This window comes from Natrix helvetica (assembly GCF_964273705.1).
Source record: "Natrix helvetica genome assembly, chromosome: 3".
Classification (NCBI taxonomy): domain Eukaryota; kingdom Metazoa; phylum Chordata; class Lepidosauria; order Squamata; family Natricidae; genus Natrix; species Natrix helvetica.
The window spans coordinates 46,880,313-46,906,668 of NC_138549.1; the positions used below are offsets into that span (position 1 = coordinate 46,880,313).

The 26,356-nt window shown below is 42.6% G+C and overlaps 1 protein-coding gene across 5 annotated transcripts in view; it reads left to right on the forward strand.

Annotated features, from left to right (window-relative positions):
- Window positions 1–26,356, forward strand: part of GLRA2 (glycine receptor alpha 2) — a 168,780-nt gene that overhangs the window by 124,796 nt on the left and 17,628 nt on the right. For all 5 annotated transcript variants that reach the window (XM_081948958.1, XM_081948956.1, XM_081948957.1 and 2 more), the window contains one exon: window positions 3,187–3,336. In XM_081948958.1, coding sequence (XP_081805084.1) covers window positions 3,187–3,336 — 150 coding nt within the window. The remainder of the gene's footprint in view (window positions 1–3,186; window positions 3,337–26,356) is intronic.

Below are 26,356 nucleotides of genomic sequence, written 5' to 3' on the forward strand. Positions count from 1 at the left end.
TGCATAATTCTGTATGTAGTTCTGCTTTGGGAAGAATTTATATACCACGCTGATTATTTAGAAGAATGCAAATCTATGAAAGTGATTCTCTGGTGTAGATACCTTTGAAGCCTTTTATATCCATGCATGCTGTGCATTGATTTTATTCTCCATCTGCACTGGAGATGGAAAAAATTGGAAACAGGATAAAATAAGCACGTCCACTTTGAACATGTGCTACAATTCTGAAAGTTACAGATTTTGTTCTGCCTCAAGTGTTGTAGGCTTGCTTGGGGCATGCAGTTAACTCCACGCTTAGGAATCTCTTTTAGATCAAGTTTATTATCAGGCATTCTTAATAGCAAACTTACAGTTCAGTGTTAAGATACTTCTGACTTTCCATGATCTGTCCCATCATGTAGTGTAAAAAGATGATGATTTTATCCCCACACTGAGTGGAGATGTAGAATGCTACCATTCCAGTTCACAAAAGCATTTAAACTGCCCGGCTATAAACTTTGCATGTGGGCAAGATGCCCCAGTGGCCAATCATAAACAGAGATGTGATCACATGTCATGGAACTATATTTTCCATAAGGCAGTCTCTGCCTACATTTCCCATGAGGTAGTATCTTAAAGGAGACAATTCTTAATTCCTACACTAGCTATATACTGCTAGCACAGATTTTAATATATGTAAAACTTGCTTCTTGTCAAACCATTCCACATGTGAAGCCAAATTGCAATAGTACAAATAATAAAGAATTACTAGACAGAACTGTTATCTTACTACATTTGCATTTCACCATTCAAAGCAATTGCAACTGGGCCAGAATTTTGCACATAGGTCATCATGGTCCTAAGTGAAAGCACCACATTATTATACTTGATTTACAACCATTTTTATGATGTTGTTAAACAAGTCATTGCCAGAAAACATTTTTAAAAGTTAAAAAGTGGTCCTGTGACTGCAGGATACTGCAACTGGGTATAAATGTAAGATGGTTGCCATGACTTTGCGGGGATTAGTACAGCAGCCATAACTGAAGATAGGTCATAAGTTACTTCTTTTGAGCCCATTGTAATTCTGAATGGCTGTTAAGTGTGTGGTCATATGTCAAAGACTACCAAAGAGTTAAAATTATTCAGCTAAAATAGGAACTGGACCTTTGAGATGAAGAAAGGCCAAGTCACAGTTTGTTTCAGATTTGTGATTTTCCAGTTTGGTGTTGCAGCGAGACAATTGAAGATAGTGGGGCTTTGTAAATCCTAGCTGATCCCTCTTCATTTGGGAGGCCCCAAGGGGCTAAAGTCACCCTGGAGGGGATACGAAGAAAGGAGGGACCCTTTGCTGATTGTGGGAGAGCAGCGGCTCTCCTGCTCGATCCAAGGCACCCTCCCAACCAAGGAAGAAAAGAGGCAGCCATTATGGCCAGACCAAACCCGGGGCAACTGAAGAAAGAAGCACTAATGAGCTGTTTGTGAACTGAGTATTGGAACTGCATGAGATGACTTTCAACTTCTATTTTAGAGACCTATCCCTAAATAAAAGAATTACTGAAAGAAACATTCTCCAAAGAGTAGAGAAATTGGCGAGTTACTATGCAGAGATAGATTACAGACCCAAAAAAGAAATGAAACTACAAGGGGAGACTATTAAGTTTAAACTATAAGAAAGACCTGAGTAGAATTTACAGTATTGTGAAAAGTGATTTAAACTTGCAGATAATATTTTTTGACTACTGGAAGAAATGTTATAAAGAAAAATGACCTTTTTGACTATTTGACAATCAGCTGGTATATCTTCCGCTCGGTTTCAGTATTGGAAGCTAGAGCTAGGATGACTCCTACTGGTAAAAAAAGACATTACACTACTACATAGTTGGAAGAGACCTTGAAAAGAAGCCAGGTTTGATAAAAAGAAGGGAAACAAAGTGAAGAAAGGCAAACAACACCTGGAACAATGGATTATTTTAAATAGAACTTAGTACAAGTGGAAAGAGAAAGAGCAGGCGGACTGGGGGACAAGAGAAAGATGGTAGCTATAAGATTTGCTTTTTGGCAGTTTGGGAGTAAATGGTGAGCCTTTTGAAGACTTTCAAAGTAGTACGGATGGTCTTTTTTTGGAATTGTTTTGAACTGCTCTTGAGTCCATGCGGGTGGACTAATGAAACATGGGGGAATTTGATGGGCCGCTCTGGATTATAAATACTATTTGATAGAACATCCTAAGAAGAAAAATTAAACAAGATCTACAAATTTGGACAATTTAGAGGAAGACTGACTCTGAGGAATATAAATATAGTTGATTCTGAAAAACAGTTCTGCCTTTTGTTTTTCCTCCTATCTTACTATCTCTTTGATATTTTGTTGATTTGAATAATTTAAATCAAGCCAGTGAGGGTGAACAAGACTCACAGATCAACATGGGGCATGTGTTTAGCATGCAGAAGCTTCCAGGTTCAATACCTCACATTTCCAAATAGGGGGATTAAAATCTTGAAATTGTTTCCTGTACAGACAATCCTTGATTTACAATAGTTTGTTTAGTGACTGTTCAAAGTTAAAATGGCACTGAAAAAAAAGACTTATGACTGTTTTCCATATTTACAACCATTGCAGCATCCCCATGGTCACATGATCAAAATTTGGCAGCTTGGCATCTGACTCATATTTATGACAGTTGCAGTCTCCCAGAGTCACTTTTGCAAGCTTTTGCAACCATCTGTCAAATAAAGACAGTGGGGAAGCCAGATTCATTTAACAAACATGTTACTAACTTAACAACTGCAGTGATTCATTTAACAACAGTGGCAAGAAAGGTCATAAAATGGGGCAAAATTCACTTAACAAATGTCTCACTTAGCAACAGAAATTTTGGGTTCAGTTGCAATCAAGGATTAAATGTATTCCTAAAACTGATACCCAGAGGAATGGAACAAATGAATGGCAAAACATAACAAACAATATAGATTAAATGTGAATGTTTTGTGCTTATCAGATGAATGCCATCAAATTCTTTGTTTTCAAAATCAATAATAAAATATAAAAATATTCAGAGGGGCCCTTGCAGATACCAAGAACAATTATTCCATGTACAATTATTCTGTATAACTCTGTATGCATTGGCACCCTTGTTCCTAAGCATATCTGTCATTCCTCAGTGCAAGACTCTATGATTTTATTTCTTGCTTCCTTCTCTTACAGGTGTCTTATGTAAAAGCTATTGACATCTGGATGGCTGTATGTCTGCTTTTTGTCTTTGCTGCATTGCTTGAATACGCGGCAGTAAACTTTGTGTCAAGGCAGCACAAAGAATTTTTGAGGCTTCGAAGAAGGCAAAGGAGGCAACACAAGGTACAATATCCTATGTTCAGCATAATTATAACTACTCATATATTCAGTGAAAGGAATTGAGAATTTAAAAGAAATCCATTTACTGCCAGTGGTCTTTGTAATTGGCATCATACAAATGAGGACAAGCACACCCACATTTAGTCAATATTCAGACTGAATGGTCTTTGTACTCAAACTTATGACATTTAAACAACTTTAAACTAGTTTTGAATAATTACTTTCCTATTCAATGTAAATGACTTTTCAGCACTTGTCCTCTCCTGATACTTTTGACCATTATTCTAATAATTATCAAAAGGTTTAAATTCTGTTTTATTTGCCATGGAATCAGTCACAGTATACACCGTTTCAGCTAAGTTTTTTTTTAATGTAAGGGAATGGAAGGGCTACTAAAAATAATCTGTTTATTCTGAGCTGGTTTTGTCTTGGATTTCCTTTGATATTTACCAGGCCATTTAACTGTACTATTTTGGCCATTCGTTTATTATTTAATTTGACTTTTCATAGTTAGCTCCAACTGATTTCCTTCTGAATTGCTTCCTGCAGTTCATTCTGATGCCATTCACTAACTATGCCATTCTTTTTGTTATTTTACCTTGTTCCATATGCCATTGCATCATTTCCATTTTTATTTTATTGTTTTGCTATTTGCTGATCAACAAATTTGAGAACAGACACAGGGTGGGACCATTGAAAATGGCTTGAGGGTAAAAGCATCATCAACATATGGAACAATGGAAATTAGAGCATCAATCCAAATTTCTGGGTAAATTGAGAGCTGGACAAGGAGACAAGATGCTACTATATGCATGATATTATAAACTGGCAATCACCATTATTCATGAGATCATATATACTCCAGTTCTTCTATTAGACAAAATGCTCTTCTAAGCTTCACGAACTTTCTGTGTACTCCTTTTGTCCTGGATTTCTTCTAGATTTCCATCAACCTAGTTCAATGGCAACTTCAGTATCTCATTCTACTTGGACCAATATGGATTTTGGTAGTTCAGTTTTACAATGCACAGTTATTGAAAACATTGTGCAGTAATTAGATGGTAACAGATGACATTAAATCAGGTTCAATTCCTGGTGACTACATTGTCTACATTCAGATTGAATGAATCATTCTTTTTGCAGTCTATAGTGTAGCTGTCTCCAAATCCTTATTTCCTAAGTATTCAATATGTATATATATGCATGTGAGAATTCACCTATCTTTATTATAATAGTTTGTTACACAGTCAACCAGATTTTAGATTAGTTTTGGCATTTTTATCAACTTATCAAGTTCTTACCAGGACCTGGAATAGGCAAATGTTGTTAAAGGTATCATCACAGGATATAAGCAGTTCCAAGTAAAGCTACCTTTTGTAATTGACGTGTTGATTTTATCAATGCTGATGGTGTTCAAGTGGTGATTCAGTTGTTTTGGGATTGTACCAAAGGTGCCTATTACTATTGTTATCAGTTTTATATACGCACTGGAATAGGGTGTGATTTTCATTACAAGAATAATATTGTACATTGGAAAATATTTACTCCACAGACAACATGAATCTAATTCTCATTTTCAGTGTATAGATAATTCTCTATTTTCAACCATTTGTCTATCAATTGTTCAGAGTTTCAACAGTGCTGAAAAAAATGACCTATCTTACACTGTGTCACAGTGTCCCCATAATCATGGGATCATAGTTTGGGTGGTTGGCAATTGGCATGTATTTACAATAGTTGCAGCATGCTGGAATCACATAATCACTATTTGCGACTTTCCAACCAGCTTACAACAATCAGTCAATGGGGAAGCAGGATTCACTTAACAACAGTGGCAACAATGTTCATAAAATTGGGCACAGTTGCATAATGGCTCACTTAACTTTACTGCTTAGCAACAAAAGTTCCAGTCCCAATTTTGGTCATAAATCAAGGATTATCAAGTTTGGCCTTCACAAAGTGTGGAAGTTCCTTTGAATTGCTAGAATTCATTTTTGTCATCTTATTTGGTCCAAGAAGTTGCTGAGTCAGATTAAAAAATGCACATTCCTTAATAGTCCACTAAATACTTCTACGAGTATCTCTAAGAGAACTTAAAGATAATATCCATTTTTAGTCAAATGTTTTTTAGTGGCCACTCCCTCTGAACATGAAGATTTCATGAAATGACAAATAGTCTTTAATGTTTTATCTTCTGTGACTGAGTTCATCATCTTTTAGAGTTATCTATATTCATAATCATTGTTACATCATAATGTCATATTTCCTTGTTGGATATACTCTTACCTGGATGGAATCTACATATTATGCACTCAACTTATTGTGATTTATAATTTGTCATTTTAAAAGGATTCTTTAAAAATTATTGGCATTTTGTATTGTGAGGAAAGCGTTAGGCTTGTGATCAAGACAAAAAAAAAAAACAGTGCGTAATGCAAACATCCTTTTGTTGTTTCCCCTGAATAATTTAACAAGCACTTGTCACATGTGACAAGTCAAGCAAGATACCATCTATCTCCCAAAAGACAAAAAGTCATCACAACACTGAAGCAACATTTCATACAGTATTAGACCTGACAGTGTTTATTCTGATGTTAGCACTTGTGTTACCTAAACCTCGAGACTGGTGACATCAGAACAACAGGAGTAGAAAGGGAAAAAATTAATTGATATTATATTAATAAAACAGTGTTCTGAATACATCCATATGAATGAGGAATGGGTGTTCCAGCCAATGTTCTGGAAGGACAAGTGCCAGTTCTTCTCTGACTTACATTGATAACTTGTGACTTGCTGATCTATTGGTAGACCAACATAAAACAAAACATTACTTTCCTGGACATCAAATCATACAAATGGGTTCCTGAGCACGTCATGATCTGCCCTAAAGAGAAAATCAGGGGAACATAACCTTTACAATAATGCAAAAGAATGAGCATGTGACATCTAAGAACAAGAGAAAATACAAATGGGATTGTATGAAAGTAAAATCTATATCTAAATGGTGTTCTGATTTCCACTCTCTTTAACATGTTTACATAACAGAAGAAAGAGAAATTAGTTCTACTGTATATAAATACTCCAGAAATATATTGCCTATTTTTTCTCTCCAAGGCAAGCCTAAGGACCCTAGTCCTGCACATTTTTAATCCTACCAATTAAAACACTCTAATTTACTATATACTAATACATATTCATGTATACATATTCATGTATAAATTTCCAGAGTATCAGGTGTAATGGTTACAGTGCTAGACTAGGAGTAGACCTAGGTTTTAATCCTTCCTTAGACATGGAATCCACTTTAGTGACCTTGGCCCAGTTATATTCTTTGATACATTAGGCTTTGCAACAAACTGGGTGAAAAGCAAAATTCTCATTGCATAATGCACCATAAGATTTGTGCACTGGGTGAACGCAGTACAAAATCAAATTAGGAGACCAGGAGTAGGAGACCAGGCAAAACAAGCACTAAGGAGACAAAATATTCACATGGAACTTATGGAAGAAGCAGTTTCCCATTTGCAATATTAAGTATCTGGGGGTGCAGAGAAGGGTGCATGTCATCCTTAGTGAAGCATGCAAATCAGTGTCTGCATTTCCTGTGTCAAATGAGGAGAGCACATCCTTCTTCTATCCTGGCCACTTTTTACAGAGGCGTGATTGAGAGTGTTTTAACAAACTGCATCACGGTTTGGTTTGGTGGCAGCAGTGCCTCAGATAGAAAGTCCATATAGAGAGTGGTAAAGACAGCCGAGAAGATTATAAGAAGCTCACTTCCTGCCATTCAGGATACTGTTTAAAAGTGCTATGTGCTTAGAGCTCAAAGCATTGTTAGAGACCCCACACACCCACTTTACAGTCTGTTTCGATTGCTCCCCTCTGGGAGGAGGTTTTGAAGTATTTCTAGCAGGACTTCCAGGTTCTGTAACAGCTTTGCCAGTTTACCATCCATCTGGTAAACTCGCAAGATTTGTTTCTCTCACCATGTACATATATACATCTGAATTAGACTCTGTTGTTTCTCTGTGCCATATAATATATGTGGGTACATGCATAATTTTGTATTTATTTATTTGTCATGTTTATGTAGTGTATATTAGAGGTGGGGACCCTTTAAAAATTCATTTTAATGTGAAGAAAGTTAGCACCCACCCCCCTCCTAGAAGAATGAAATATTTTAGGAAATATTAAAAAGGCAGAATATTATATTTCCCTGGATAAGAAATGGAGAAACATGTTTTAAAGACAAAGCAGCTCCCTGCAGCTCCCCGCCACCCCCATACTCCAGCTGCAGGGCGATGGGATTAAGACATGGCCCTCGGGGCATGATAGGATTAGCCCTCACTCAAAATCTAAACCAGGACAAAGTCATTAAGCCATAATGCCCCTTAATTACATCATCATCCAGCAAGATTCAACCAGGTCTGGGACTCAAGACAACCTACAAAGTTACCCCTGCATGGCCTCATGGGAGTACAATACAATAGCAGAGTTGGAAGGGACCTTGGAGGTCTTCTAGTCCAACCCCCTGCCTAGGCAGGAAACCCTATACCATTTCAGACAAATGGCTATCCAACATCTTCTTAAAGACTTCCAATGTTGGGGCATTCATAGCTTCTGGAGGCAAGCTGTTCCAATCAGAACAACCAATCAGATTACATTTCTTACACAGGAACAGGAAGCAAGTTCAAAGCCCAACAGATGGTATAAATCTCTCTCCTCTTTCACCCGTGGTCTTTTTGCCCAGGACCTCAAACCATGTGGTCCTGTCCATCATTAAACCATCTTTCCAAGCAGTCTCCATGTTTTCAGTGCCTATCTTCCCAAAATGGTGTCCTGTCGCATTTGAGGAGAGCTTCGGGGAGATGATTGTCCTTCTTGGGGCTTGCAGGGGGTACCCTATCCCATCGTTGGTTCCACGTCCAGCTATGAGAACTTCCTGGGACCTCGGGGATACCCTTGAGCTGCGATGTCCTGCCTTGTAGCCAGAACATCATGAGTGAAATGGGGCAGTTGGCGGTGAAAGGAGAATGGGGAGCGTCGGCGGCTGCCAGCGTGGGTGTGGTCAGCGGCTGCGACGGGATGCCCAGCCTGGGGTCTCTGCAGCCGGCGTGGGTGTGATCAGTAGTCGGTGGCAGCGGCGGTGGGACGCCCGAACTGGGGTCTCTGCAGCTGCCGCTCCCCATGCCATGGTGTTATCCCGGTTGCTCCCCCGCCTCCACCTCGCTTATGGACATGATAGATTGGATCAGCAGGGAGTGGCTGAGGCAGCTGGCATGGATATTGATGCCAGCGGAAGATGACTTCGGTAATTGGCATGGGCGCAGTTGGAGTGAGGGGAGGTCCTTCATCCGTTGCCTGGGCCACCGTACTGTGCCATTTGGCCCCTCCTCCTATGACACTATGGACTGGGTCAACGGAGTGCGGCCCTGGCGACGGATTTGAGCGCGGCTGGCATGGACGGAACTTGGCTGTTGGAGTCGTTGAAGTTGGAGCAGCCACCGCTGCCACCACTGTCCTCACCACCACCATCACTGGCCGCTTCACCACCTCACAATCTATCATCTGCTGTGATTTTGACAGCTGGCTGTTACTCTTACATACTGTCCTTAACACTGACCATTTCTATGATGGACACAAGCTTCCCGCTACCCCCGTGAACACTGTTGGCTGCCCCCCCCCCTGGACATGTTATCTCTTCGTTCCATCTCCCCATGATGTCATCCCGTTTGGTTGATGCCACACTCTCCTCTATGTTATACTGCGACAGAACTTTACTCCCTCCGGGAACTCCCCCTTTCCCAGGGATGGCCTTCTTGCCTATCAAGACGCTTCCTTAATGACGGATCTTGGGATCCCGAGAGGTGGCATGCGAAGAAGAGATTTCTTAGGGGTTTTTTACAGGGGTTTTAAATCAAATGTTAAGGGGGGGCAGGGGGTTGATTCGGATGGCTCAGACAGGCTTGGGGGGGAGTCTGCCAGGGCACAGGCCAGAGCTAACTAATGGGCGCAGATCGGGAGTGCTGGGAAGGGTTGGGATTCTGGGGGAGACATTAAGCCATTCCATTGGGGGGTTTACCATCTCTACTGTTTGTGGGAGAGGCAGATATGGCGGGGGCCGAGGGCCAAATTATGTTCGGGGGACACGGGTTCGCTGTTTAAGAGTGATCACACGCTCCGACCCTCATCGCCCTTCTCACACCCCGGGGTGCTTGGGATTACAGGACCCTGGTCTCCAGCTGGTGTCGCTTAACGCCAGGTCTGTGGTGCATAAGGCTCCCCTCATTTACCACTTGGAGCTCCAAGAGGTAGGCGTGGCGATGGGGGTGAGGTCTCGGCACTCGGACCTGGCATGCATTACAGAGACCTGGTTGGGCCATGAGAGGGGTGTTCCCCTTAGTGAACTATGCCCATCAGGCTTCCGTGCATTTCACCAGCCGAGAGCACAGGGCAGGGGCGGGGTGGCAGCGGTGGTTATTAGGGAAAGTCTCAGACCTCAGGAGGTCACTGTGCCTCAGATAGGCGGGTGTGAGTCCCTTTTTGTGAAATGGGGCCTTGGAATTCAGGTGGGCGTTTTTGTTATGTGCCTGTCTCCCTGCTACGTTTCATCGGCCCTACCGGAGCTGCTGGATGTCTTAGCTGGATTGGCAGTTGATTTCCCCAGGCTTATGGTCCTGGGGGATTTCAATCTGCTTTCCATTGGTGAGACATCCAAGTCAGCTTGGGAGTTCATGGCTTCCATGACAGCTATGGGCCTAACTCAGTTAATTCAAGACCCCAACCATAATGGGGGACATACACTCGACCTGATTTTTGTCTCTGGGCAGTGGATGAATGATCTAGATTTAGGGGATATTTCTATTCAACCCTTGTCATGGTCTGATCATTTCCTCATCAGGCTTGACTTCCATACCGCTACCCCTCGCCACAGGAAGGCGGAACCAACTAGATGGTTCCGCCCCAGGCGTCTGATGGAAAGGTTCCTGATGGAACTTGGGACTTTTCCTGAATCCCTTGCTCACAACTCGACTGAAGCCCTGGGATAGAGCAGCCACTGGGGCCTTGGATTGTGTTGTGCCTTTGCGGCCTCTGACCCAGTGTCGATCCCGGGTGGCTCCCTGGTTTACCGAGGAGCTCCGGGAGATGAAACGCCAGAAAGAAGCCTAGAGAGTGGTTAGAGGGCCAGCCGGTCCGAATCTGATCGAACACTAGTAAGAATTCATATTAAATCCTATTTAGTGGCGATAAAAGCGGTAAAACGGCAACATTTTTCCGCTCTTATCGCGTCCGTAGATAACTGCCCAGCCACCCTGTTAGGGTGACCCGTTCCTTACTTAACCAAGGAACTGGGAAAGACCCCTTGCAGGGTAGGGCTGAATAATTTGTTCAGTATCTGCAGGATAAAATCGCTCAGATCTGGACAGGCTTGGACTCTGACTGGGTAGATTCGGGCAAGTCGACGGGGATGAATCTTGTGGAGACAATCTGGGATGAGTTTGACCCTGTGACCCCCAAGGGCATGAACAGGATTATGGGGAGACTCAGTGCTGCCACTTGTGTGCTGGACCCGTGTCCCTCTTGGTTAGTTTCGGCTTCCCGGGAGGTGACATGAGGCTGGATCCAGGTGATTACCAATGCTTCATTGAGAGAGGGGTTCTTTCCCACTGCCTTGAAGGTTGTTGAGAGTGTGGTAGCACATCAGCTGGATCCGTTTCAGTCGGGTTTCAGGCCCGGGTACAGCATGGAGATGGCATTGGTCGCGTTGGTCAATGATCTCTGGTGGGCCCGGGACAGGGGCTGCTCCTCTGTCATGGTCCTATTAGACCTCTCGGCGGCTTTCAATACCATCAACCATGGTATCCTACTGCAATGACTCGGGGGGTTGGGAGTGGGGGGCACCGTTTTACAGTGGTTCTCCTCCTACTTGTCGTATCGGTCACAGTTCGTGTTGACTGGAGGGCAGGGATCGACCCCGAGGTGCGTCACTTGTGGGGTGCCCCAGGGGTCGGTTCTCTCACCCCTCCTGTTCAACATATATATGAAACCGCTGGGCGAGATCATCCGTGGTTTTGGGGTATGGTATCATCAATATGCTGACACCTAACTTTTCATCTCTATCCCAAACCACACAAACGATGCCCTCGACGTGATGTCCCGATGCCTGGAGGCTGTGTGGATCTGGATGGGGAGGAACAGGCTCAAGCTCAATCCCTCCAAGACTGAGTGGCTGTGGTTTCCGTCATCCTGATTTGTGCATCTTGTTCCATCTTTGATGAGAGTGGGAGAAATTTTAGCCCCCTCAGAGAGGGCCCGCAATCTGGGAGTCCTCCTGGACATGTGGCTTAGTTTCAAAGATCACCTGATGGCAGTGACCAGGGGGGCCTTTTACCAGGTTCACCTGGTATGTCAGTTGCGCCCCTTCCTGGATCGGGATGCTCTATGCACAGTCACTCATGCCCTCGTCCTTTCTTGCCTGGACTACTGCAATGCTCTCTACTTGGGGCTGTCCTTGAAGAGCACCCGGAGGCTTCAGCTGGTCCAGAATGCGGCCGCGCGGGTTATTATGGGGGTACCTAGGTGCTCCCATGTTACACCCCTTTTAGGCGGCCTGCATTGGTTGCCGGTTGTTTTCCGGGTACGATTCAAGGTACTAATTATGACCTTTAAAGCGCTCCATGGCTTAGGCCCAGGATACCTGTGAGACCACCTACTACCACCAGTAGGCTCCCACCATCCAGTGCGATCCCACAGAGTTGGCCTCCTCAGGGTGCCGTCGGCCACACAGTGTCGGCTAGCGACCCCCAGGGGGAGAGTCTTCTCTGTGGGAGCACCTTCCCTCTGGAATGAGCTGCCCCCGGAGCTTCGCATAATCCCCGACCTCTGGTCCTTCTGACGCGCCCAAAAAAGTTGGCTTTTCCAGCAAGCTGGCCTGGCCTGTTAATTTTATCTAATTTTTAAAATGTTAGTGTTATATTAATTTGGTTTGTTTCTTGGATTGTTTCTAATTTTCTTTTAAGTTTTGTAATATGTGTTTTTTAATGCTGTACGCCGCCCTGAGTCCTTTGGGAGAAGGGCGGCATATAAATCCAATAAAACAAACAACAAACAAACTTGGAACTGAACCCAGATGAACATTTCTTCCAACAAATGTATGATGTTTAGTATACATTGTAAGTGACAATAAAGTTATTCTAAGTTCCTTCCCCCCATATGTATATATTCTATTGAAAAAAAACCTTTTTCTTGCAGGTAAGAATATTAAGCAGAAATGGAAATTAAAAATTAAATCCTGCAACATAATTTAGGGAGATTCTATAATTTGTTTAAAATCACTTTCTACAGATTGAACTCATCATTTCTGACTGATATGCACTGGCATATTCACAATACTGTAAACTTAGACTCCTTTTGTAATTATGCAAGTAAAAACTAAAAAGCTCTTTAGTACTCAGTAATTTCCTATACATATGCCTGATGGATTTCTTCCTGTTCCTTTGTGAATAATGAAAACACTGAAACTGAATGTCATATCCAGCTGTAGATGATTTATAATACTACAGTATATGACACTTAGCATCCTCTTGATGGGCTATGTTGCACAGATATTGTGCATTTAATTTTTAATTGTTACAAAAGCATGTTTGGAAATTCAAATGCATTTAATACCATCGTCTGAAGCTAAAGAAGTTTTTTTAAAAAATTAAAGAGATTTGAATACTTTCCTAAAGAGCAATATTTTAACAATATCAATGGAAAGATGAGATATCATAAAGATGTGTAATGTGAGATATTTCTGTTATCCAAATTCAGAAACAAAATACAGAGTAGTTGAAACCAGGGATGAGTTTCAAACATTTTTACTACTGGTTCTGTGGGTGTGGCTAGGTGGGGAGGCATGACTGAGTGGGCATGGCCAACCTGATGTCACTCACGCACACTCAGTCACATGACCTCCACCCCACCAACCCATGTCCATCAAAACGGTGAAATTTTTTGAGACTCCGATGGAGGGAAGGTGGGGGGGGGGGAGAAGAGAGGAGGAAAACTCAAAAATAGACCGCCGGAGGATTTAGAGTGTGGAAAAGCCATAAATTTCCTAGAAAGATTGAAGCATTCAACTTTGCAGCCCTGAGGCCACACTTGTATTTAAATCTGCAGGCGAGGGGGGGAGGGGCGGGAGAGAACAACGGGAAGGAAAGGGTGGGAGATAGGAAAAAATGCAGGCAGAGGCGCTGGACTGTGCAAGCAGGGTGAGAGAGAGGGAGGAAAGTTCACCTGATCCTGGCTCAGGACAAGGGGGGAGGAGGAACCGGCTGCAACCCCCCCAAAACACCCCCAGGGGCAGTCAAAATCACAGAGCCCGGATGTCAAAACTCCCCACCCCACCGGTGGTGTGGAGAGCAGACCTGCATTGTGTTGAAGGAGGCAAGGGGTTGAGAAGAACTGCCTCCCCCAGACTTGGCCTGCATTGAAGTTGAGATTTTCCCAATATAGATATCATGGAAGGGAAATGTTGGCACGGTGCAGGCACATGCGAGGTCTCTCGTTTACTTACGCATGAGTTTTCTCCTCGAGACTGCCATCTGTAATCCCCTGGTTTGAAGAACCAACTCCCCCTGTAGGTGGATTTTGGGGGCTTCCTTCCAGGCAGTTTATACATTGTGTGAAGCTTTCATGGGGTCTGGCACTGAATGCTATGTGTGAGATTTATAGATAATCTTTTATGTCTTGGTGTTCTAAAGGTAAAAGTAAAGGTTCCCCTAGCACATAAGTTCCTGACTCTAGTTTTCAAACCCCCCCACCTCCCCGGCTGTCTGCTTGAAGCTCAGGGCTGGCTGGGTGGCTCCTGAGCTCTTCAGTGGTGAGGCCAGGCCAGCCGGCCAGAGGAAGGGGCCTCTTGGGGCACCCCCATTCCACCAGAGGCGGCACCCTGTGGTGTTCCTCTGCTCCAGGCTCTTGCTTGCTTTTATAGGCATCCTCACTCTAAATGGCCCATAAAAGCACCATGTATGGGAGTGATTAAGACCCACAGTGCAGGATTCTTGGGCAGGTTTTGGATTTCACTATCCAGGCAGGCTGTAAAAACCTCAGACAAAACCTCAGACAAATAGCTCCATGATCCCGCAAGCTTGCAAACCTCTTCCCTTGGCCGGTACCCTCTCCAGCCAGCTGCGGAGAGGCCATGTATTCCAGGAGCAGGGAAGGCAGGGCTCTGGCAGGCTGGAGAACTGCCAGGAGGGAGCAGGGCAGCGGATAGCAGGTGGGAAATTATATGTGGGTTTGTAGGCCCCCAACCAGGCTCTCTCCAGGCCAGACGCACCCTCTCCCTCTGGCCCTTCAGGCAAATATCTCGGGGCGGGAGAGGCAACCCTTCCTCCTTCGACTTCCAAGAGAAAAGCAGGCAAGTAAGAGACACAGGCACCCTTTCTCCAAATTTCCCATGGCATGGAAGCTACATTGCCCTGTTCCCATATAGCCCACCCTGAGCTGTTAGCACTACACCAGAACATGGCAAGACTGGCTTAGGGTACCCCACACACATTTTTCTGACCCCCCTCAATCCCATAGCAGGAGAGTGACATCTGGGAGGGGGAAGCAACACGTGGTGGGCTCCCCGCAGCCTCGGTTCATCTTCGAAAAGGAGGCACATAATAGTAGAGGTTCACCCCTTCACCCTTTGCAGTGGGGGCTGCTTTATTGTGCACCTCCTTTCTTTCTCCAGCCCCTCTCCTTCTTTCACTTCCTCTGGCAGCACCATGGAGATAGCAGGTGAGCGAGGAAGGAGGCATGTGATAAAGCAGCCCCTGCTGCCAAGGGCAAAGGAAGCACTTCAAAGAGTGAAGGAGGTGCTGGCCACAAACCACCTGCCTACCGGTGTTCAAACTAGCCCGCCTCCTCTCTCCCCACATGGGCTCTCTGGAGGGAAAGGGAAGGTCTCTCCCAAGACCCGCTTCCCTTACCACTCGCTGCCACTGCCCATGCCAGACAGTCGCAGCCACTTACCCACCTCTTTCCCGGCCAGCCACCCAGCTAATTAGGCAAAAGGTGAGCGAGGATCCCATTCAGCATTTTTTCCCACCAGTGGAAAAAGTGCCGAGAGCTCATCCCCACCGGAGCTCCCCACCGGAGCTCCAAGTGGAGGGGGGTTGCAACACCAGCAGCTTTGGGAGACGCTGGCCAATGGGGGGGGGGCTAGGTTAGTATGAATGCTTACCTGTGTGTAGGCAGGAGGAGGCAGTTCTGTGGATGCACGGGCTGAAGGCGAGGCAGGGAGAACATCGGAGCGGATAGTTGTGAGGTGTGGTCAGCCAGTGCAATAAAAATTGCTCTGCGTAGGTGCAAAAGCAAAACCCAAGATGGCGGCACCATTGGAGAATCGGTTCAGGGCATGGCCAGGCTGCCATTACTACCAGTTCGGAGAGGCACACCAGATTTTTACTACCTATTCGGCCGAACCGGTCCGAATAGGTAGGAACCCACCTCTGGTTGAAACTGATCCTTCCCAAGACAGCATCATTGGTTTCAACTTTTATGACCAACCCTCCCGTCTCTCTCCTAAGTAGCCTCCCAGGCCCACAGTTTCAAACAGTGTGCAGAATTCTCACCAATATATCCTGTATTAAATTTATTTGCTTGATAAATTATAGCAAAGAACCCTGCTCACTACTGTCTTTCACCAACACCTTTCATTTTTCACACTAAAATGATCATAAATATATTCAGGTAGTCCTCAACTTATGACCACAAGTGAGCCCAAAATTTATGTTGAGAGTGAGAAATTTGTTCAATGAGTTTTGTGTTTGTGAATCATTGAAGTTGTTAAATAAGTAACATGGTGGTTAAGTGAACCTGGCTTCCCCATTGTCTTTGCTTTTCAGAAGGTTGCAAAAAATGATCACAAGACCTGGGACACTGTAGCTGACATAAACATGAACCAGCTACCAAGCATTCAAATGTAAATCATGTGACCATGGGGATGCTGCAACAGTCATACGTGTGAAAAATGGTCATGTCACTATTTTTAGTGCCGTTGGAACTTTGAATGGTCACTAAATGAACTATTGTACGTTGAGGACTACCTGTATATAAGTATTTCACATACATAATGATATTACTTAGCAATAATTAATAAAATTAAAATAAACATACATATGGAGAATTTAAAAATCATGTAAAATTTAAAGTTGCTTTAAAAAGTGGGGAAACCTGGAAACCCATCCTTCAACCAGACATAATAAAGCACTAAGTGTAGCATCTCACTGATTATTTCAACAGCAGTTTGAACAAGAGTTTTAGAAAATGGTAGCTTGCAATTGCAATATCAAACTAAACTTGAGTTAGAATTAGAAAGAACATGATCAAAAGTGTTTTAAATCTGTCATATTTTTAAAACTTGGAATGAAACTTACAGATTTTTCAGGGATCTGTGGTAGGTTGCCTCAGTACGTCAAAAACAGAACGTTGTGGCTAGTTTGCTGCTTAATCTTACATATCTGTTTTGCACAATTTCATACATCTCACGTCACAGTAGATAGTTGCACAGCAGGGGATGACTGTTTTAACAACAACTACAATGATTTCTAACTAGTGCCTGATTGATTGTTTATAGGAAACAGGATGTCTTTCAGCTGGCATACAATTTGCTTATATTCAGCAGGGACTTCATCACAACTGTAATTTGCCAAGTTCAAATACTCCAGTTTTGTTCATAGATGCACATTGTTCTTCTTTTTTGAAAATAGGCAAGAACAATTGATAAAGATGCAGAAAACAAAAATAAGCATACATTTATTTTTCAGGTTAATAGAAATTTGTTTCGAAAAATATCCTTTATTTATGCTCACATGCACATAGAGATTACCAACTACAGTTCTCTTTTCTATATTAATTTGTTTTTCTATTTTTATCTTGTAGGGAATTAGTGTTTCTTTATTTCACCTCTTCAGTTAACTTCCTTTCTTTAACCCAGAATTCTGCAATTAACTAGGAATCCTAAGAGTTGGTAAGATGAGCATAATAAATGTTGCACCAAATTCTCTTGCACTTTAATGTTCCTTCATTTTCTTCTAATATCATCTGAAATTTGGGGTGTGGGGTACTTGAAATAAATTGTCACAGTTCAAATGATCTTGAAGTGGCTATCCAACCTTAGTAAAAACGTTCAATAAAATTTCATTACCAGGTGTGTGTTTTTGTAATATTAAAGAGATTTTTAAAAAGAATAGTGCCTGTAGTAGATCATTGTGCAAATGTATTTAATGCTGCCTCTGACGTTTTTAGTATCAGTGCAAAGAACAGAGGCCCACACTCTGGAGGAACAGTACATTCCTTTAGGGGTATCTATAACAAGCTATATAACAGTGATGGCGAACCTATGGCATGCGTGCCACAGGTGGCACGCGGAGCCATTTGTCAGGGCACGCAAGGCGCTGCCCTGTCAGCTGGCCAGCGCATATGCGCACGCTGGCCAGCTGAGTTCACCCTTTTTTAAAGCCATTTTTCGCCCTCCCTAGACTCCAGAGGCTTTATAGGAGTCTGGGGAGGGCGAAAACAACCTCCCCCGGCCCCCGGAAGCCCTCCGAAGGTGTCAGGGAAGCCTCCGGATGGTCCCCGAAGCCTTCAGAATGCTTAAAACGACCCTCTGAGCAAACCGGAAGTGACTTCCAGTTTGCTCGGAGGGTCGTTTTGAGCGCTCCGAAGGCATCAGCGAAGCCTCCGGACGGTCCCTGAAGCCTTCGGAGCGCTCAAAACAACCCTCCGAGCAAACCGGAAGTCACTTCTGGTTTGCTCGGAGGATCGTTTTGAGCACTCCAAAGGCTTCAGGGACTGTCCGGAGGCTTCACTGACGCCTCCGGATGGCATCCGGGGGGGCGGGGAAGGCTGTTTTCGCCTTCCCCAGGCTCCTATAAAGCCTCTGGAGCCTGGGGAGGGCGAAAAAAGCATGTAAAAATGGGAGGGGGAGCGCCTGTAGTGCGCGCATGCACACTGGGGGTTGCGCATTTCATTATGGGTGTGGCACACCCACACACGACCCCCCTGCGCTCCGCCCACTTATGGCACACAAGCCAAAAAAGGTTCACCATCGCTGCTATATAATCTCATAAGTATAATCTTTATTGTCATTGTACTTAAATACAACGAAATTGTACATCATCATACAAATGTCACGATTATATAGTATCATGACATCCAATGCAGTTTTATGTCTCAGTATTTGTCTGGTGATATCATTATGCATGGGCTGTCATTGGCAGATACCCACATTTACATCAATTCTTAGGATACGTAATTTAAGGTGACCAGATTTTAACATTGGTAAAGCAGGACACCATTGACCGGGGGGGGTGTTCTTGATTAAAATTTCGTCTATATCCTTGCACCCCTAACTCTTTAGGGAAAAAAATCCCAGGGGTCTTCAAACCTGACAGCTTTAAGACTTGTGGACTTCAACTCCCAGAATTCCTCCTCCAGTCATGTTGCGGCGATATCATCTGCATGGATCTGCTCCATCTTTGGTTTTTTTCACCGGAGGCATGGCCGCCGCTGAAGATGCTGACGAGCTCCCGCCACCACCAGAATAACTGCTGCCTCCTCCTCCTCCTCCTCCTCCAACAGCACATTTGCTGCCCAGCGCTGCGGCTAAGCTGCCAAAGCTCCCGCTGGTGCCTCCGCCCGTGGCAGCGGCGGCGGCGCCACCCCCTCTGCTCAGAGCACCTAAGCTGGGCCCCGCATTACCCCTGCCACCTCCTCCTCCTCCGCCGCCGTGCTTTTGAGAAGCCATGAGGCGTTTTTTTCCTGCTCCCGCCCCCTCCGCCACCTTCCTACTGGCTCCCGCAGCCTCATGGCTCCTCAAAAGCATGGCAGAGAAGGAGGGGGCAGGGGTAACGCAGGGCCCAGCTCAGGTGCTCTAAACGGAGGGGGAGGCGCCGCTGCCATGGGCAGGGGTGCCAGTGGGAGCTTTGGCGGCTTCACCTCAGTCGCAGCATTGGGCAGCAAATGTGGTGGTGCTGTTGGAGGAGGAGGAGGAGGAGGCGGCAGCAGCAGTTATTCTAGTGGCGGTAGGGGCTTTGGGGGTTCACTTCAGCCACAGCACCAGGAACAAGCGGCTAGGACTGACTGCCCACAAAGGACCTCCCCAGGCTTGCTTTGCTGAACCCGGGGCGACTGACAATAGTTTGAGCGGGCGCCTTGTACTCATCAAAACAAGTCTGGGGAGGCCCTTTGCGGGCGGCCAGTTCTAGTAACCTGCAAAGGACCTCCCCTGCTTCCGGAGCCTGTAATAGTAGAAATCACTGCATGGCAGTTGCAAACTGCTGCACGGTGTTTTCTTGCCATGTCCGGGGTTGCGCACCTTACCAAAAATTGGGACTTTTTAAAAACGCCGTGGGAAGTGGGACAAATTATTAAAAATCGGGACCGTCCTGCCAAAAGCGGGAGTATACTATACAGTTATCATACTGTAGAGCCCTTATGGCAGCAATGAGTTCCACACACACACACCTCACTTGCTTTTCCCTACATCTTCATGAATGTCCTTGATGGACTACATTGTAGAGATGGTATATGATCTAAGCATAATAAGTGCATAAAGATGTCTATGGAAATCCTCAGTCATCCACGTCATGGTTGTCCCAAAAGTTCTTTTTCAAAAGGCAGCTGGACTTTATTTTTCCTTGGAGACTCAGTCAGAATTGAAGACGTTTCTTGGATGACATGTGAAACATTTTCGAGGAAAAGTCCAGTTATCTTTTGAAAAAGTACCTTTGGGACAAAATGCATGGAAAGAAGAGTGGAATGATGCTTTTACTACCTTTGCCTCTAAGCACTGTGCATTCTTAATTTTGCACAATACAGTAATATGTTCATATAAGATACATCGAATTTGTATGAACGTATATGTGAATAGACTCTGTAATAAATGTCCAACAGGTAAAGGGGTAGAAATACAGGTAGTCCTTGACGTATGACCACAATTGAGCCCAAAAGTTTTGTTGCTAAGTGAGACAATTGTTAAATGATCTTTGTTCCATTTTTATGACACTTCTTGCCACAGTTGTTAAATGAAACAATGCTGTTATTAGTTAGGAACATAGTTGTTAAGTGATATCTGTTTTCCCATTGACTTTGCTTGTCAGAAGGTGGCACAAAGCAATCAATGACTCCGGGACATGTCAACCATCTTAAATATGAGTCAGTTGCCAAGCATCTGAATTTTTTCACATGACCGTGGGGACCCCACAATGTTTGTATGTGAAAAATGGTCATAATCACTTTTTTCAGTACCATTGTAACTTTGAATGATCACTAAATGAACAGTTGTAAATCAAGGATTACCTGTATTGAGCATTCTCTATTTCCAAATATTTATTATACTCAGAGGGCAGATGTTAACACAAGAAAATCCAGAAACAGGTCTATGATTTTCAACAATTATTTATGGATTTGTAATGTCTGATTTATCTTTTTTTCCTAAGAATTAATTAATATAAATCTATATCTTTATTTTTAGCTACTGTATATATTACAATGGATTTGGGGTTGGTCTGACTATCATCTCACCATCGCTTTTAAACACAGGGCATCTGATTGTAAAAGGATTCGAGATTTTATTGCATATAATTTCCCTCTGTGTCTCTATGAATAGGATTTGGTGAAATTTTTCCCTGATGTAGCCTGAGTATCATCTGAATGGATGATGTTTCAACTTTCATAATGCTCAAGAAAGAGGAAGGATTTAGTTGCTGTTTTGCAGTTATACTACGTTAAATAATTTCTCCCCTTTAAATTTACCATATTCATTGGGGGGAAGACTGACTTTAAAGCCAAGCAATATACAAAGGAGAGGAACACAAAAAGAGGAAAAGAAGAACCACCAAGTCGGAGACAGGGAAAATTCAAGCACCACATCTTATTGATAATCTTTGATACATTTTTTCCCTTTTACTTTTAAGAAAAAGCATGACCACACGCTGAAAACCGAAGGGTTCTTGATTCATCTTCTTTGGTCTTTCGTTTTCTTACAGTTTTAATGTTGCATGATCACATGATCATTTGCAGAAGAATTGTGATGAATAAATGAAGATTTTGTTCATTTTTTGTTTATAATCACAAAGGTAAGGGTGTATCAAGGGAGGATGTTCTCTGGGAATTCAAAGCTTTTTGTGAAAAAGGCAGGGTGAGGAAAGGATATTCGTTTCAACTCTCTCTTCTCGTCAGCCCTTATTGCTCTCCTTTTTATTATACTTTCTCTAAATTGGAAACATCTCAGTTTTGGAATACAGCATCATTGCTGGACACAACATTGTATCATTTATTTTATAGCACCAACAAGGAATTACTAGATTCCTATGAATTTAAGGTGAACTGATGAACATATTATACACTACTATCTATTTCTGTACCATGTGGAGATGGAGGGAGATGAGAGCAATTGCAGTATTGTACACATATTCCCAAGAATCTTACTACTACGCAGTTATCTGCAGCTACTATGCAGCTAACAGAGAATTCATGGCAGAATATACACACAAGTAACTTTTTTAACCCATGTGAGCAAAGTTGTCCCTCTAATTAATCAAAGACAGAGGTAGCAGATGCCATGAAATGATTTTCATGAGAAAAGATGATTTTGAATAAAATGAGAAGTATGTACTTTGCTAGTTGTCGTCTATTTCTGTGCTGTAACTGCTAGACATGACAAATGTTTGTTGGACTTTCTACCTCATATGTCAACTTGGCTTACTTTTTGAGTTTTATACTCCTTGTCTTGGCTTAGATGGAGATGACTTTTGCCTGTACTGCCAAAGGCAGAAAATATCTTAAGTCTAGTGGAAATTCCATGAAACTGGAATTTTTGCCTCAATAAATTGTTTGTGAGATCAACTCCTTTGCATAGTTTGTATTGTTTTTTATTCACATTAATACAGAAGCAAAAATAAAGTTAATAGTTGTATGATTGTATAATTGCTTATTCATCACTGCTCAAAAGCAGCACTGTTAATAATGTTACAAGGGACCTTTATCCCAGCTTGAAGGAAACAGGCTGTATTATTATTAATATATTGTTATTTTTCAGTGTTAGACTGCAGATAGGTTTATCATTGCTGAGTGTATACTAGGTGTGTTGTCTTTTAGCTATGTCCTGCTTTTGCAAATGTGTCAGATAATTCAACTTTCATGCTGGTTTTACAATTACCCAGCAGCTGCTCTGTCTCTTCAGTATGGCAAGACTAATCCAGATTGCTGTTGTTTACGTGTAGGCAAAACTACTCAACTTTAAGGTTAATGAATTATTTGGTGACTCTTAAAACACCTACATCCTTAATTTTACTAATTAAAGTATAATGTCCCAAAAGGGAAGGCAACACCGTATGGAACAAGAGGAAGGAAGGGAAAAAAGTTTTTTCACAAGATTGTATAGAATATTAATATAATTTAATTGTAGACACAATACAAGGCTAACTGAATGTCAGATATTTCAAAATCTGTGGGTATTTGGACTTTCCAGAGGCCAGGTTTTTCCATCTCTAGTTATGGATGGGGTGGCACAATGCAGACAGACCCAGCGCACAGTCTGGGGGTCCTATGCTGCTGGAAGAGGAGATGGCAGTGTGGCTAGGAGAATCTTTACAAATCTCCAGTTAGTGCGCTAGTTGCATCCATTCCTGGACCAGGAGGCCCTGCTCACCATCACCCATGCCCTTGTAACCTCTTACTTAGATTACTGTAACATGCTCTACATGGAGCTTCCTTTGAAGAGCATTTGGAAACTTCAACTGGTGCAAAATGCAGCTGCATGGGTAATAAATGGTGCCAGCACACTGCACATGTAACACCACTACTCTAAGAGCTGCACTGGCTGCCAGTGTGTTTCTGGACAGAATTCAAGATGTTGATTGTCACCTTTAACCCCCTATATGGCTTGAGATAGGCCTACCTGAAGGACCTGAGTTTTTACTCATCCAGTCTGATTCAACAGATTGGGCATGCTGCAGATCCCATCTGTCAAAGAGGGTCAAATGGCACAAATTAGAAGATAGGCTTTCTCTGCTGTAGTCCCCACCTTATGGAATATTCTTCCCTCAGAGATTAGAATAGCCCCAATCCTGTTGGCTTTTTTTTTTTTAACAAAGCCTTAAAAACGTGGTTACATACCTGGACTCTGAATAGGTCCAAATAGTCCTGCAGACTGCACAGCCATCACTGTTTCAAGCCCTAAGAAGGGATTTGACAATTCATCTATGTTTTATCTTTAGATTGCAGCATTAGGGGTACCAAAATGCCTTTTAGACCTCTCCCCTCAAATCTGTGGCATCCTTTACTGCCCCAAATAATTTTTAAAATCACTGGCATCTGATATTTTAATGACCTCAAAAACTAATGAGACGTTGTGTGATACTGATAGTATTGCAGGAGAACAATTTATTTATTAAAGCAATATTATGAAGTAGTTCCTGTCTGTAAAAAAAAGATTGCCAACCCTTGTTTTAAACTTGTTAAGAATATCACTTTCTATACAACTTCCATTATGATGTTTTAAAGACTGTGATTTCTTTATATTTTGATATCAAGCAACTAATAACTCTTATTTCTTCATATGCCCACCCACAAACACACATGTTGTATTTATGTTACATCTTTACTATAGTTATGCAATGGAAATCAATAGCATAATTCTTTAAAATGCAGGTAAAACAATATCACACTTTTATGTGCTTGAGGCAAGTCATTATTCTTGACCCAGAAAATGTTGTCTAGATTACTTACTGTGAAGATCGAATGCATACGCTGGTACGAGAAAGTGGGTATTTTATGTATAGCCTCTGTCAGACCTGCCCCAGTTTGATCCCTTAGGGAAGTAAAACTCTTGACTCCATTAAAAGTGAAAAGGCATTTTTACTAAGGAATACTGATTGCAGTAAATTCAAGCGGAATCTAAAATTCCCGCATGCCAACATGAAGCTAAAACCCCTGGTTCCCTTAGCCCTCCCCTCAAGGTCAGTCTGTGCGAAGTCAATCCAGTGCTTCCAAAATGTTATGAGAAACCCTGAGGTGTTTGGGCTGGTGAAATTCCATACTCAGGGCAAACAGCCTTGAAGATGCCAGTGCCAGCATGAACCAAATTCCTCTGTTCTTCCTCAACTATCAATTCTCCCCTTCCAATTTCCCATCATAAAAGTATACAGCAGAAGTGTCAGGGGAAAAAAAATGCCCTGGGGAAATCTGAGATCAATGGACCGTGGCTGATTCCCTTCTGCATATCTTTTGAGATATTGAGAAAAATAAAAGTCTTCAAAAGTATTCTAATTAATAAACAAACTTTAATAATAAAATAATAAAAGTAAATGAAACAGAAATAACTAATTGGTTACATTTTGATAATGAAAGCTACGTCTGCCAAGTTAGCAGGCGAACAAAGAAGAGAGGAATTTTGGAATGTGTAACGCGTGCGCAATAAATCACTTTCAGATAAGAACTTTTTGTTTTATGACCTGCGCAATAAAGCTTTCTTAGTTTAACTCTTGAATGTCAGTTTAGGCAGTTCAGGCCTAGCAAACTTTTTAACATCGTGACACCCCTTCTTTTGCTAGTCTGGGCTGACGTCATCAAATCATCAATTAAGGCACATCTTCTTTCGCAGATACTCATGTTGATTTGCGGCAAGTGGTTTGTTAAGCATGTCTGCGATCTGATCATGTGTAGAAACATATTGCAATTTAACAAAACCTTGCTTAACTAATTGCTTTGTGTTTTGATAACGAATGTCAATGTGTCTGGACCTAGAACCTGTAAAATGTGACTCAGAAATATAAACCACAGATACATTATCTTCCATCACGGTGATTGGTCGAATCGGACGTGTCCAGATATCTGTGATCAAAGCATCAAACCACGTTAGAGAATTACAAGCATCTGAAACACAAGCATATTCAGCTTCAGTAGATGAACATGAAACAAAACTCTGTTTTCTCACTTGCCAGTAAACAGGACAACCATTTAGGAACATCATGTAACCAGAAGTGCTTTTGCGTGACTTCTTGTCGCTCGCCCAGTCGGAATCAACAAAACAAATCAACTTTGGTTGATCAGTGTGTGTTGGTTCTAGCAATAACTTCATGTGCTTAGTGTGTTTCAGGTATTTCAACAACTTCTTAATGCATGACCAATGAAATTGTGTTGCCTTACCTACGTGTCGTGATAAAAGATTAACACTAAGTGCGATGTCAGGTCTGGTCCAACTACTAATGTATAATAGTGAACCAATGACTGAATGATAAAGTGTTTGATCCTAGAACTCAGGACTTGGTTCATGTGTTAAGTTGTGAAAATCTGTTTGCATGGGTGTCTTTGTTGTGCTAGCATCTTTCATGTTGCAATGATGTAGAATGTGGTCAATTTTCTCTTCTTGTGAAAGACTAAACCCCTTCTGTGTCTTTTCAATTTGAACACCTAAATAAGTGCTAATGTGTCCTAAAGATTTTAGTGTGAAGTATCTCTGCAAACTTTTAGCAAAAATCTCACTCATTTTCTTATTTGGACCAATATAAACAATATCATCAACATAAACAAGAATGATCTCATATGCATTGTTAGATCTTTTTGTGAACACGCATTCATCAGTTTCGGACTTAATAAAGCCCATTGAATTTAGTTTGTCAGTAAGACATAAATACCACATTAAACCTGACTGTTTCAGACCATAAAGACTTTTGTTCAGGAACCAGGTATCCCCTTCTTGCTTTCGGAATCCTGGAGGGCTTCTCACGTAGATCTCTTCATCTAGGTCTGCATGTAGATAAGCTGTGTCTACATCAAATTGGAAAACTTCTAAACCAAGAATAGTTGCAGTGGTTAAGGCAATTTTTACACTTTCAGTTCTGACTGTTGGTGAGTAAGTGTTTGTGTAGTCCTCAGGATAACGTTGAGCGAAACCCTGAGCTACCAGTCTGGCTTTGTATAAAGACTCACCATTTGGTTTCTTCTTGATTCTGTAGACCCATCGGGTGCCAATGACTTTCTT